Genomic DNA, 15,111 nt, shown 5'->3' on the forward strand with positions numbered 1-15,111 from the left:
ACAAACATATGTTTACAAGTGAATGATAGGACTTGAGTTAAATAATCCTTTTAGAGTTGGCCAAACATTTCATTTATGTCTTCGTTTTCTATACCCTTTCGACGATACATTTTGCATTTAAATACACATATTAAAAAATGTTCTTTACTTTCATGTCACATGTTGTACAAAAATGCGGACAGTCAAACATATCGTCAGTTCTCTATTGTTATTATTAATAATTTATAGAGTAGAAAATATCGAACATATTTGCTAAAGTTTCTAAAATAAGCAACATCAATCAAATTTCTAAATATGAATTTCATTTTTCTCTTGAACTGAAAAAAGTTAACGCATCACGAAAGAAGCCAAAGGATAAATAAATCTGCATTAATTATTCACAAAGTGGGCAAAAATAACCCTCGAAAAAACTCTTCAATTATTCTTTCAACTAATTATTAAAAATTGGTGTAAACTAAATTAAATCCTGTTTGATTTCTGATAAAATAATAGAGAATACAACTCGCTAATCAAACACTATTTCTTCATTCAAGTTAAATAACTGATCGCAGTATTTAGTTTAAATTACTTCATACTTAGTCATACGATTCCAATTAAGTAAAGTTTAAATAACTTTTTCTTAGCTCTTAAGCTGTCTTAATAACCCGTAGTTGAGCACCTTTCAGAATATCTAGCTTCTAACATACTTATTAATTACTTTTAAACTAAATTTCAGAAAAATAAGGCTGCTTTTTTAATTTATCTATAAAATGATAACACTCGCATTTTATGTTAATGTAATTAAAACGTCATTAAATTGTCAAACGTGGTAGTGGAAGAAGTTTTTCTTGATATTCCGTGAGCGTTTGGTCAATAAAGAGGGGTTGTAACGTATTTTCTATTTTTTAGTAAAGATAATAGGTACAAATCATTCTAGTCCAGTTGTAATTCTTATTGTTTTCTCTAGTCTTAGTGTCCAGTAAAAGATAGAGCAGGTCTGGGGGCCACCATGCGGAGTTCCGCCGACGGCTGACCGGATGCCTTGAGTCATGAAGACACCGCGTCCACTCACCGAAACCAACACTCCTACTTTCTTACGCTTTTAATTCTCACAGTTTGAAAAAAAAAAAACTAGTTATATCACGTAAGGCACGACGTAACCTCGTTTTTATCAATTAACCATCGCTTATTAATAGATGAATTAAAGAGGACATGAAACTGTCTATTAATAAGTTGGCCGAATAGCGTATTGGTGAGCTTGACGTCACGAGAATGTTCATTAGATATGCACTTTGGTTTGGATAAGCTTGAATTTTCAAGATAATAAGCCACGCTGTGGTTTTTTCCTGGCCGGGCGAAGGTTTTACTTGTGTGTAGCGAATTTAATAAATTGTTAAATATTCAGATGTATGCACCCCTGTTTGCTAGAGATGCCTCTCTGATGGGTGTTAAAAAATAGCTAAAGCTCGCACAGATTGAACATTAACGAAAGGGCGATGATAATGATGAAGTTCTTTTAATGTACTTCCGGTGGTGCTTACCAAACGCGTTAATGACGTCGTAGAGTGCGAAAATTGTGTTATAAATTTTGGAGTTGCGACAGGAAAACTGCCGTGAAATAGTTTATAATTACGGAAGTTATCTCTGTCCGATCTTGACACTGTCGGAATTAAGCTTGATGCCCTTTAGACTGGCTCTTGTAGGCATAGTAAATGTTGATAATTTGCACAAGAACGATGTCTAATCACATCACGCAAGCCAATTAAGTTGAATTTTTAAAATTACAACGTTTTTTGAGAGTGTTAAGCAGATGGTAAATAAACAACCCCTTATTTAGCCGCGCCAAAAATTGTGAACTATAGTTTTTTAAGGAAATATTTGAATGTGCCAATCTGTTCCCAGGATAATACATCATCCAACACGACGTTCGGGGGTGTTTCAGGGCCTCACAAAAAATTATACAAAAGAACTTAATTAGGTAAGGAAACAACTGCTTAGTCAGTTGGACCGAGGTTTTTAATAATATGAGGCTATAAAATCTCATTATAATTTTTTTTACTACCTGTACAAGCGCATCTGCTTTTCCATGCAATCGGTGTTGCTTCTGTCATTTGAGATAATCACGTTATTGCTTTACATGACGTATGTTACATTGTTTCACGGTAATTTAAGCCGATCTCTTTTTGTTAAAAAACCATTAAAAAGTAATAACTCTAAAAATGAAATGTTTGGTACCACAGATAAAGTATTCTCAAAATAAACAAATAAAACTGTAATTACCTCTTGTGAAAGATGTTAAATTCGGATTGATGATCGCTATTCCCTTTTAATATAAAAATAAACAATCGATTAAAAATAAGTGTAAGACAAACAAAAAATAAGGGATGGGGATTTTTCCCCGCTACTGTTGATGTATTGTTCCTTGTAATCTATTAGTAAAAATAAATACGACTAACTTGTTGAAAGGAGAATAGTAGAGAAAATAGCTGGAACGGTGAAATTGTGTGTTTTTTAGTAGTATCATCTTGCACATGCACATCTGTTTTCTTTTTTTTTTCACATTTGGCAACACGGTGTCTGGAAACTTAAAATAGCAATAGATCGTTTCTCGTGGCATTCACTAAGGCAGTAGAGACCTGTAACACGACTTTTATTTCTGTTTGTGTTAATTGTCTAATCGGCGCGCACAAAAGAATTTATTGATTCTCGGGTTTATTCTGTTGGAAAACATTTCAACTATCCAGTCGTGAAAGAGAAAATTGTAACCAAGGACAAGGCTACATTTTCAAGACATTTTATTTAGCAACAGACGTGTATTTCAAACTGAAGAATTTCTTTAAATGTTGTTTATAAACACCCGACAATTATCTTTTTATTCAGGTCGAATCCTGAAATATCGGCCATTATTCATTCGGCTTGGCAAAATGCACTTCTTCCAGCCAACGAGATTTGATAAATGAATGAAAGTGTTTGAAACTACTTTTTCAGCCACCCCTTTCTACTTTCAAATGCTTATTTATTCCCGCTTTAACTTAAATTAAAAAAAGAATGCTGGTGTTTCAACCTGGGGGCCCCTTTAGGCGTTTTAACCTTGATTTGAAAAAACTATAGCAAGTGGCTTAAGATCGGTAATACATATATTCGTCACTATTATTATTACTATTCCCGTATAACGGTGTCCTAGGCCCGCATCTGTCTTGAATAAATTACTCGAGAGCTATTAGTATAAAATGTCGCCATATTTAATTACAATGAATGGAGCTTATAATGTCTTGTTAAATTTGCATAAACTAATTATTATTTATACAGTGTCTTCTTACACTGAAAAATTATATCTTCACTTTATCTAGATAACCTATTTCCGTTACAAGTCCTCCCTTATGTACATAGATAAAAGGGTGAAATGTCTTGGGGTGTAATGTTTGTATTTAAGATAGACTATAACAATTTTAATAGTCGGGTGACACTTCTAAATTCTTAAGTAAAATTAATGGCATTTAACAACTTTCAGAGGGAAGTATCAACAGTTCAAAAAAAAAAGAATTGAAATTTGAACTTGACATTGCTTCTATCTAAATTTAGTAACAATTACGTAATTTTTTTCCAACGCCATTCAAACACTGATAATAGTACAGTCAAGCTAAATTCGTCACTAGTATCCCTGTGCGAAATGGTAGAATAAAGTGGGAGTCCCCTTTTTTAGGTATTAGTATTAATAGGACTGTTAGGTTTTTTTCACACTGATACTTACCAAAAATTTCATTTTGCTCATGGTTTTAATAAGCACTTAAATTTTGATTTATTATACACAAACAGCACATTTGGCAGTGTTATCACATGTTGGAGGAAAGTAGGACTTCACTGACACTCATGTTAAGCACTGAAAAATCGGTTAGTGGTTACTCCACCACAGAGAGTCGACTTGCGTTCATTTTCGGTAAACACTTTGAAGATTCTCAAGGGTTAAAAATTTTCAGCGATTTATATTTAGCGAATTACAAACTCGACCTCTTCTAAGTGAGATATAAATATATCGTGTCTGTTTTCTGTACTACTTGTTTTGCTTCATCAAAATTATTCTATTTCAGGTGTCAGTACAATCGTGAACTATGGCGTTTAGCACTCACCTAATTAAAACTATTGATTGATTCGTGTTTTATTTAGAGTTTAGGAGTAACACATCCTGCAATGTTATTTACATGGTGTTGAGAGGAGTGTCATAACTGCTGTTTTTTGCAATCGAAATTACACGTGAATTTGTATAATGTTCCGGTTCGGATTTTGCATCCATTGATGGAGTAGTCGCGCAATAAGAACCGAACGAACGGAGAATCGTCGTCTTTAGAACGTCGCTAGGGAATACTGGTGCCGATCGACAGTGGCGGGAGGCATCGCGACGCTTGTGGCGGCTGAGGCACTGGACGGATTTAGATTTCTTAGCGCTACTCTCATGTTTTAAGTGAATTCCGTCTCCTCGCACTGAGTCTATGAACTCTGAAGAGGCTCCAAATAAAGGATCGATAATGTACAGCATTTACGCAAATGATGCGCCATCAGGGCCTCGCTACACTTCTGCAACGTTATTACATGGCAAAAGTAAAAAAAATCGGTACGTTACTTGCGACACGCTTGTGATTTTTATAACTAGATAATTGCATATTTATTTTGCTTTTTATAATCTTCCACGTATGTTATATTTATTTCCGCCAAGTCAACAGTTTTTCTCACGGTGGACAGTCCGGAATCCGACAAAGAAGCAACTCATTTGTGAAGTTTTTATTAAATTAACAACATAAATAGATCACTTAGTCCAAATTTTAATTTAAAATTAATTATGTCATAAAATTACTATATGTACCTATTGTGTTAAAAAGACGTTGTCTAATAAATAAAAAATAAAAAAACTACGAATCTTGATCAGGAAGATCGTATAGGTAAGTGGAGTAAGAAGGTGTCGCACTAGTTCCAGAAGTTGAACAACTGACATTTGAACCGTCAGATGGCAGTGGGACTGGCAAAGGTCTCGCAGGTTTTCTAGGTCTGTATGTTCCTCTTGATCCTGTATTTGGAGGTCCTGTTGGTTTTAGTCTAGGACGTCCGGGGCCTCTCCGTATCGCAAGATTTGGCGATTGACTACCACTAACTCCAAGAGGAACGTTTAAATAATTACTCGAGGTTGGCGAAGTCAAAGTTGATTGGTTGTTTGTAGAATACTCATTTTCTGCAATAAATACTCACGACATTATATCTAAGCGAATATTATTTATTATACACCCACACATTCGACCAAATTACGAAATATTGATTTGATATATGTTTGTCCGCACTATACTAATGAAAATACGTTATTTCAGAGAAAACGTTTAGTGGGTGTACATATTTTTAACTCCTTTAATTATATAAAACAAATATCATGCGATCAAAGCGTTTCGGCTTCTTTACTGATTCGTAAAGATAAAATTGAGGTCATCACAAACAACAAAGATTGAAAATGATTTTAATTAAATGAAGCGTTGATTGTAAAACTTTAAAATTTAATTATTTCGAACCGGATATATTAATTTACATCGAAACTACTAGCTGTAATTTTGGAGATTTTAATTAATGGTCCAACATCCTGTTATCAACTGTCCAGGAAAAATATTTATGTTGCTTTTGACAACCGTTATCTCAAGATCGCATTGACAATTGTGATAAAAATGAAAACCGATCGAATATTTCAAAGTAATAATGTCCATTCAGACTGTAATTTCTAAAATAATCGGAGAACAACAAGACGCATTTATAAATACATCTGGCGGATATCCTCACGGAAACCCTTTGAAAACAAGTCTTGTTCTATTCAGAGCATTACAGATCACACAGGTAGCAAACAAAAACCGAAGTTGTGTCTCCAATAAAAGACAGAATAATTTCGATTATTTTACTCACCACCGTTGGTACTTGTAGATGAAATGTTGCTATTTGTTCGTCCCAAGCTTGACATCCTTCGCGAACCGCGAGGTCGTCCTCGTCTCGATCCTCCTCGTCCCGGAATCCGCGGCTTTACCGTTGAACCATACACGTTATAAACAGTGTATTCTGCACAGAAATTATACATTATCATTATTACACAACATATAAAAAACGGAAGCAAATTTACTGTTAGTAATTGGAGAGTCTTCTTCGCCATAGCCACTTTCTGCCATATCGTCAGTTAGCACGTCCGGAGAATTCACACTGTGGGGACTACTTGGACCACTGTCGAAAGTACTGCTCCAGTCTTCTATGTAAGTCTCTTGGCTGCTGTCCGACTTGCTTTTTTTCAGCTCGGGGACGGCCGGAATTGTCTGAATATAATTAGAAAAATTGTTTTCTCCTCGATTTAATTTAAACACACATGAAAACAAACGAATAATTTAATTAGATAAAATGTGTTTTTACCTTAAAAGCGAGCATGTGTTTTCTCTTTTTTTCCAATTCCTTGTCATCATCTTTCGTTTTGTTAAAATCGACTCTTAACTTTTCAGCTGAAATATCGCATTATAATAAAAGAAATTGAAAAAACCACCCGCTTACATCTATGAATCAATTCAGCGTCATCCAAGAGTAAAGAAACGACTTCTTTTGGCTTTAGAGTGTCGGGTTTGAAATTGCCTCCACTAATGACTAATTTTTGAATCTAAAACGGGGGTTTAAAACCCAATGGGGCGATTAATGCCAAAAAACTTACTTCGCTTTTCTCTCTAGCCCTTTGTAGGATTCGTTCTTCGATTGACCCTTTACAAATAAGTCTATACACAGTGACTTGTTTAGTTTGGCCGAGACGGTGAGCTCGGTCCATAGCTTGTTGATCTACCGTTGGATTCCAATCGCTATCGTAAAATATTACCTACAAACAAAATCGCGGTTACAGATTCTAATATTTTTTAATATTTCAATGCCTCGGTAATTGCACTACTAAGTGTAGGGGTGGCCATCGGAAGAGACTACCACTCGATGATCTTCGATATACGATCCTACACGTGCGAGTGGCAGGAAGTGGCACGGAACTACTCTGTATATCCGGTATATTATGCAAAGAACAATCTCGGTTTTTAAGAAGTGCTTTTCAATACATCGGTTATATGATACCGGTTCAAACAGACAAACTCCTACCAATTCACTCCTACTATTATGCAACATTTACGTTTATCTAGATGTGTGAAACACTAGCTGAACAAATAGAGACCTCATCTGTTTCCCCGAAAGAAATATTTACTTTAAACACCTAAAATTTTTATTGAACATATTGGGTTTTCCAAGGGTAAATTCTAAATTAAAAAAAAAAACTCCATACTTGTTTGATGAAAAAAGTGTTTATATATGATTTTCTAATAACCTTAAACTTTTATCAGTGATTTCATTTGAGTAGTGATTTAATAATTATTGTTATTGGATATTTTTTGCGGCAATTAATGCAAGTAAATTAACACTGCTAGACAGGAATTTTCTATAATTATGTCAATCGTCGTTAATCGTGCAATTAGACATTTTTGCGTCTGCACAGCCTATTCCTACGATGTTATGCAACACTAATATAAAAAATGTTATGTCAGTAGCGCCCATACAAAATTTAAGTAATTAACATATAATTCAGGTAAAATAAAAAATGGAGAAGGCTGTAGTATTTAATCTTAATAAGATTTTGCAATCTTTTGCATACGTAAATAATTAATGTTGGCGTGAGTTTATTTTGATTGCTGTTCGCTACAAATATGACTTTTTTCTGTAAAAAGTGAAATATGCAATTTTTCTATTACATGAAGTTCTGGAAAAATAAGCAACAATTACAATATGTAAGATATTGTTGTTGCGCTTTTTAATTAAATAAATGAAAATAAAGTTAATGGTTCATGAATGAACTAATCGATTAATAGACTAATTACAATCACTCCGCCACATACATGCAGCACGCACAGTTCCAGTGACGAATTAAAATTCAATTCTTCTGAGAATCTGATTATAAATCAGTAAGTCAATCGACGACTCAACAAGACTTGAATAACACTCAATTTCAATTTATGTGTCAATGTGTTTATTGTTTAATTTTCTAATGAGATGTTGCGGCAGTGTTTTCTAATCTAATTTATTTAAAGGTTTTTGCCCATCACTAACTAAATTAAATTTAAAATCAATAATTTAATTCATTTAGATTTAAATAGACATAAACTTTCGTGAAAAACGTGAATAAGAAAAAAATGTATTAAGTGTGATTATTTCGCTATCTTCATTTCCCATTTTCCTGCCTTGCTAGACGGTTTCGCAAAATTCATTGCTGAGTTTGTTCCGGCTTACTGAACCGGAAGAAACAATTCGACTGTGCTAGATAAGTCTGTTAGAGACTACTTTTCTTAACCAGAAAGTTAAATAAATTCCTTGCACGTTCAGTCTTTAACAAATGGAACACGAATAATTAACGAAATATTCTACGATAACACCTTTCTCACGCCTACAATATGACTTGATAAATGTCGGTTAAACCCCAATGGAATTTGTCGCGTATTTCCTACAACACGAGACAAATAATAATATTTTTGCCAGCGGCGCGACCAAATAATACCTCATCAAGAATACACGAAACTACCTATTTTACATTTAATTATGCCAAACATGTATTTAAAATGTTGTAAAGTGGCGCAACCTCCAATAGGTAAACACAGCAACGATTATTAAGTCATTTAATTTACTGCCCACTTTTACATTAGGGCTCATAATGTCCACCAAATCACCGAATTAATTACAAGAGACGAAAAAATCATTAGCTAAGCCAGAAACGACACAAAAAATGCCAAAAATAATTAAGACATGAGAAATAATGATTAGGCTCTTCTTCCATCATGTTTTTAAATGAATAGAGTTTCGAGAAAGAAAGAATTAAAAACATTTACTTGCTGCACTCCTTTGAAATAATGGTTAGTTTTATTGCCTTGTCAAGTAGTTCAAACCTTAATTTTAACAGAGCGCAATATTTTTCTGAGTGGTGCAAAAATCTTATTTGTAACCTTTTAAATCATGGTGAAAATAAATTTATGTTAACAATTAAAATACTTGAGATTAATTAAATCGCGATAGTCGTTGTGAATGAAATTTGTTGGAATATTTTCGCGCTATAATTATATCGACGCCACTGTTGAACGGATGCGTTGTCCACGTACTCAAACAAACATGCTGGGAGACCAGCGCTGAAAGGTTCTCAGCAAATCCGTAGCATACGTCAGGGCATTCCGCAGTATTCACCGACCACTAACAGGTAGCATACAATGAGCATACTAAATTCGAACAAAAAATGCTCAGACGAACTTCTTTTTAACACGGTATGCAAATAATCGCTACAACTTTCGGCTCTTTTTCGGCACAAACAAAGCATTATTCAGAAAAGGAATTTTTCAAGTACGAAATTTTAGAATTAGAAGTATTTTATTGTAGAAAAAAGGAAACGGAAACTATTTGAATTAAACAGTGATGCACAGTCATTAACAATATATTAGCGAGTATAAAAATATTAATATTTCTATATTCACAATTCTGCAATTTTACAAAAGGAGTTCATCAATGACTTCAGTTTTCAATACGAGTGGCATATGCGACCTAGTTTTAATTTGACAGCTGGACGACAATTTATATTCGATGAATGAAATTTGTTACCGGCTGCACAATTTTGTGATTACATAGTAGATCTAGTACAGAAAACTGTAATGCCTATTCGAATAATGTGTCTGTACAAACATTTCATCAATACAATGATTTATGCAACTTTTTGGTCATCAAATATAAAACAAGTTTCAACGTGCAAATAAATCTGGACACTCATTACATAGCGTTAGCCTCGTAAATTCAATATATTTGAGAAACCATTCATAAATATGACTAGTCAGACCTTGAATATTCTTGTTATAACCAATTATTATTTCCCATATTTTACATACAGATTACCTAATATTGTGAAAAGGAATTAAGGAATCAATAAAGACAAAAATATAAACTTCTAATGGTTTTTTAATTTGATTCATTTTGAATATCTAGAATATTGAAGATCAGACCTGAACGATTCAAGTTTAGTAACAGAAAAAAAATTGCTGGGGTCAATTTAAAACCATTGCTCTCAAGGTTAAATAAAACTTGTGAATCCGTTTTTTACTTAAAATAAGTCTCGTCATGGTGAAGATCTGTAAAAATGATGCAACGTTTAAAAAATGTTGCCGAAAATTCAATTCAGAATAAAAAATTAAAATGAATGACAATAGATAAAAAATTGAGCGCCTTGGGCAAGGCCGTACACGGTCTGCGTATAGCATTTATTAAAAATGTACATCACAATGATGTTAGCGCCCTCTTACAAACGCAAGCCTAACTAATAATGAAAACACCGGAATAACTAGTTAATTTTTGCAACTTTGAGGGAACATTCGTTGAATTGAATTTTTACGATAAATATCTAGAAAAATCGTGTAACAAAGCCAGTTTTACACGTTGGTAATCGCGTTAATAACAATCGTGCGATGAAAACACTCACATAAATTATCAAAATTACGTTGCAAGTTGACGTTTTACCTCCCGTTTGATTAATGTCCGAGACAAAAAAATATGCAGTTGAAGTAATTTTGGTACTTACGGTATCAGCAGCTGTCAAATTAATTCCCAAACCGCCAGCTCGTGTGGAGAGGAGGAAAACAAATATATCAGTTCTGGCCTGAAAATCTGCAACCATATCACGTCTCTCTGATATTTTAGAAGAACCATCAAGACGCATGTATTTATGATGCCTGTGCCACATATATTCCTACAATTACAGTGATAAGATAACTCATTAATCAACATAAGAAAACGTACTTCTAGCAAATCGATCATTTTTGTCATTTGGGAGTAAATCAAAACCCTATGGCCTTCCTCTTTTAGACGTTTGAGAAGACCATCAAGCACCGACAATTTTCCTGAATCGGTGACTAGTGTTTCCTTATCTGAAATATTGCAATTAGACAAAATTTAACCAACCTAAATAAACCAGTACCTGGAATGGCGATGTAGGACCAGCCTTTCAAGGGCCTGAGAACATCAATAGCATTTAATGGTTGAGGATATAAAGTTTCCGCAGATTTGCAGTTCCTGTGTCCCGTCGCTTGTGACCAATAGTGATTAAGAGAATTATAACTAAATTCATAAATGTGACGTCGGATTAGCCAAGCTACTCTTCGTGAATAACAATACAAATTGGGGAAGGTACTTGTCACCTAGAGCGAAAATTTATTACTTATTGTATTTATATAAGATAATAAAAATATGTAATTACCTTAGGCATCGTACAGAATAGAAATGAAGGTAAGTCAGTTAGTGAATGTTTTTGTATGCGAGGTTTTTCATCTCTGTAGGTGCCAGCTTCACCACCTTCTAATTTCTGACAATAATATTAGAACTGAGTTTTAAAGTGATTAATTTACTTACAACTTCCTCAGTGAGAGGAGACTCGTCAGTTACCACATCAATAATGGTATCTTCTTCATTATTTAGCGCATTTTTACATCTAATATTTCTATGTTCAACTGTTTCTGGCATGGAATAATAATACTGATCAGTATGTGTGTAAAAAACGCGACTTCCTGAATTTTTTTGCGTAAATATTAACTCGGGTAAAATACTACTAGTTTTTATATTAGCGTTAGTGAGTCTAAACATATATCTCATACGAATTGAGGGTACAAAACCCTCACTCCAAAAGTATCGATGATACAAAATTTCATCTTCATTTTCACTATTAAAATAGTGCGTCCACCTAAAATTCCATGATTAGAAAACACACTTCATTGCAATTGTTCCTACCTAGTCTTTACATCACCTTGTAAAATCATATAGAATTCATAAAATGATAAATTTAAAATTCGATATATTCTAAAAATCGTATCATTAAAATCATTCGTAACCGCTTTTGCGATGTATCCAGGCGTAAATAGAAAATATTTTTGCAATTTCATCATTAACGCAGCGGTGACATTAAAATCATAAATTAAAAATGGGATTCGAAACACACAAGGTGCTATATGAATTGGCGATTTGGCATCTCTTCTTTCAAATAATTCCGGATGGTTACACACCTACAAGTCACAATAAAAAGTGGAAGTCTTGATAATGAAAAACAACCTTTCTAAATTGCATCACTAAATTCATCAAGTTAGAGGTGAAGTTTTTGTCAACTGTGTGTGAATCACCACCACCAACACTATAGTGGAGCAAGTCTTCAATTTTAATTTTTTGTTTAAGAGCCATGTATAGAAGTTGCTGGCGCGTGGTGAGGGGACAGTAAACCATCACTTCAATTTTATCGGAAAGCTCGTTTTCGACGTCTTTTTTGATCCGGCGTAACATAAATGGCTTTAAAATCATATGTAGACGTGAGAGATGCTCTAAAATTGATTTGTTATAACTTTTAATCAAATTGCTAGTTGATTTTCATACTTTCGTCAATTCCAGTTTTGTTTTCAGCATGACTCTCGATATCTTTTGAGAACCATTCGTTAAATTCCTCATGTGAATCGAAAAGTGTTGGCATAATAAAATGGAGTAAGGCCCAGAGTTCGGCCATACTATTCTGTATAGGTGTGCCACTTAAAAGAAGACGATTTCTACAACTAAAACCTAAAAGTGTCTTCCATCTCATACTACTTGTACTTTTAATCGCTTGAGCTTCATCCAGAATCATATATTGCCATTTAATTCTATTAAAATATTTAATATCTGTGATAACAATCTGATAACTAGTGATGACTATATGAAAACTAGCATCTTTTGTATAGATGTCTTTTTGATCCCAAAACTGGCGCAAAATTTTTCTTTCCTAGAAAAAAACTTTAGCGAAATAAACAAAAATTTGTTGTGTGTTACGTTTGGGTTTCCCCAATAGGGGACGACTTTAAAATTAGGCACAAATTTCGCAATTTCCTGTTGCCAGTTATGTAAAGTGGACGCGGGTGATATAATAAGAAATGGTCCCCAAACCGCTGAAATTCACGACTGTATCAAAGCAAATCATCAGAAAAACCTACAGTATCTCTCCGCAATATGGCACAAAAACGCGATACTTTGCACCGTTTTTCCTAAACCCATTTCATCGGCCAAGATTCCACTAATTCCCTGAGCATATAAGTTGGCCAACCAGTTCATGCCTCTAAGCTGGTAGCCCTTGAGTTTCCCTTGAAAAATACTGGGTTGGGGCTGCTCCCCGTCAATGGAATTCACGTCGACTGAGGATTTTGCCTCAATGTCAAAATGACGAGTTCTCGCTTTCTCATTCTGAAACGCCTCTTGTGCATTTCTTTTCGCTTTCTCTTTCATCAATTCGCTATCGTAGTCGTCAATATTCAATAATCGGGAACTCCGCTCTTCGTCTAACTGACTTAAAATTCGTAATTGCTCTTCGGGTGATGCTTTTCCTAGTTTTCGCGACATGAAATGGGCGTAAAGTTCGGTTTGTGTTATAAGGAAGTTCAATTTGCGTTGCTGGCGTTTGGCTTCGATTAACTCGTGGTCTATTTTTCTTTGTTCTTCTGCTTCCTTTTCTAAGCGTTTCTTCACCTCTCTGTCGAATCGTCTTGAGCGTTTCCAGTATGCAATATTTTCACGGGATAAGCGTTTCATTCGCCATTGTTGTTCTTTAACTGTACGTGCAGATTGGAGCTAAAATAATCAAATTAACCTAAAATTCTTCTTTGAAAAATAACATACAGCTTTCTGTCTGCCATATTTAAGACACTGTTGTGCAACCCGCCGACACTGTATCAACATTTCTTTGTGTTTGTTTAATTTAGAACGGTGTTGTTTTCCTATTTCTTTTTTCGCCATGTTTGTAAATACTTTTTTACGTTTTACTTTCATCATGTCCTCCCACTTTTTCCGAGATTCTTCATCTTTAAATTTCTTTACTCTCTTCTTATTTGAACTATGTGATGTATTCGTTTGATGTGAAGTTTGACTAACTGGTTGACCAAAATCGGAATTTATATTAGAGTCTTCATCGAGATTTTGAAAATCTATGACGTTGTCTAACGACAGACCTATACATGGCTCATCCTTAAACAAAAATTTAAATAATACGAAAAAATGATTTAAAAGTAAATACTGAAATGTCTTCGAGGATTTCAGGGGGGTACAGCGGCGATTTTGACGTTTCTTCTTTAACGTGCCGTTTTTTAACATTTTTAACGGGGAGTGACTTTTCTATTTCAGGATACCTATCAATTTCGCTTAATAAACCAGATCCGTAATAAATATAACGTTTAAAATCGACCTAAAATGCATTATAAGTATCGTTCTTACATTATAAAGAAAAAATACATCTTTTGTACTGCGTATTTGTTTTTGCCAAGTGTGTAATTTAGTTATGTGTTTATATTGTGCATCTTCTGGGGTGCTATCAGCATTTTCTTGTAACACCTCAGCCAACCAAGCCCTCCTTTGTGACACATGTTTCAAGTTATAATAATCTTTGGTCGAATGTGATTCTGACTCTAAAATTAAACTCACTAAAACCAAGATAATAATTCCATTAACTCACCTCTCAATAAATTATCAAAATTGTTAGATATATCAATTGAATCGTCGCTGTTACTATTTTCATCCAACTGGTAATCGACCTCTTTAAGAAAATTATTTAATTGCACCGCCCTTTCAACTCGCTGTACATGGATGGGTTTCGAAGTGCTCCCATTCAACTCGTGATGCAGTTTAGCTTCACTATTGTCTGAAAATATTAATTAAAACGATTTCTATGACACGACACAGAAAATCCTTGTTTAATTACCCAATACTTTAAATGTTTTTTCGTAACTATTCCTAAAATTATGTGCCATGGCTGTGGAGTGTGTTATTCCGGTTAAAACAATCGTAATTTACTTATACTTTCTTAATTCCTATATGAATGAGATTTAATTATACATCTTTATCACATAACCTCACATTTCGTGGTTGCTATCAAAACAATCAACTACACTAACTTCAGATTATGAAAGATGGCAGGATATCCTGTCGGTCGATTCAGTGCGGGAAATTTGACAAATTACAATGATTTTAATGATGTAACAATATTTATACTTAGAATTACGTCAACAATTGTCGCAACTGAAA

At 34.1% G+C, this 15,111-nt stretch overlaps 2 protein-coding genes across 3 annotated transcripts in view; both read right to left on the reverse strand.

Annotated features, from left to right (window-relative positions):
• LOC123006676 (neurogenic locus protein delta) overlaps positions 1 to 4,366 on the reverse strand; it is a 37,708-nt gene extending 33,342 nt beyond the window's left edge. Inside the window, exon 1 of one of the 2 annotated variants that reach the window (XM_044401343.1) lies at positions 4,107 to 4,366. The gene's annotated coding sequence lies outside the window, so the exon portion shown is untranslated. The other variant, XM_044401342.1, reaches the window with a different exon arrangement.
• Positions 4,367 to 4,740: 374 nt separating this feature from the next.
• Positions 4,741 to 14,997, reverse strand: LOC123006675 (chromatin-remodeling ATPase INO80). The gene is made up of 21 exons (XM_044401341.1): positions 14,789 to 14,997; positions 14,543 to 14,728; positions 14,323 to 14,495; positions 14,108 to 14,275; positions 13,714 to 14,058; positions 13,035 to 13,665; positions 12,874 to 12,989; positions 12,448 to 12,826; positions 12,133 to 12,395; positions 11,815 to 12,086; positions 11,440 to 11,767; positions 11,288 to 11,392; positions 11,009 to 11,228; positions 10,831 to 10,958; positions 10,613 to 10,780; positions 6,692 to 6,850; positions 6,538 to 6,640; positions 6,403 to 6,488; positions 6,122 to 6,308; positions 5,911 to 6,060; positions 4,741 to 5,200 (listed from the first exon to the last, which is right to left on the reverse strand). The coding sequence occupies exons 1-21, from the start codon at positions 14,835 to 14,837 to the stop codon at positions 4,884 to 4,886; spliced, it is 4,533 nt and encodes a 1,510-aa protein (XP_044257276.1). The 5' UTR covers positions 14,838 to 14,997; the 3' UTR covers positions 4,741 to 4,883.
• Positions 14,998 to 15,111: the final 114 nt, after the last annotated feature.

This window comes from Tribolium madens, unplaced genomic scaffold (assembly GCF_015345945.1).
Source record: "Tribolium madens isolate multiple individuals breed KSU strain unplaced genomic scaffold, Tmad_KSU_1.1 Scaffold_2;HRSCAF=44;Tcas5.2_LGX, whole genome shotgun sequence".
NCBI classification, from domain to species: Eukaryota; Metazoa; Arthropoda; class Insecta; order Coleoptera; family Tenebrionidae; genus Tribolium; species Tribolium madens.

Coding starts and splice junctions, on each gene's coding strand:
- LOC123006675 (XM_044401341.1), bottom strand. CDS start 14,837: ATGGCACATAATTTTAGGAATAGTTACGAAAAAACATTTAAAGTATTG. Junction 14,729..14,788: donor AAAAACATTTAAAGTATTGG/GTAATTAAACAA, acceptor TAATATTTTCAG/ACAATAGTGAAGCTAAACTG. Junction 6,851..10,612: donor ATTTGACAGCTGCTGATACC/GTAAGTACCAAA, acceptor TTTTGTTTGTAG/GTAATATTTTACGATAGCGA.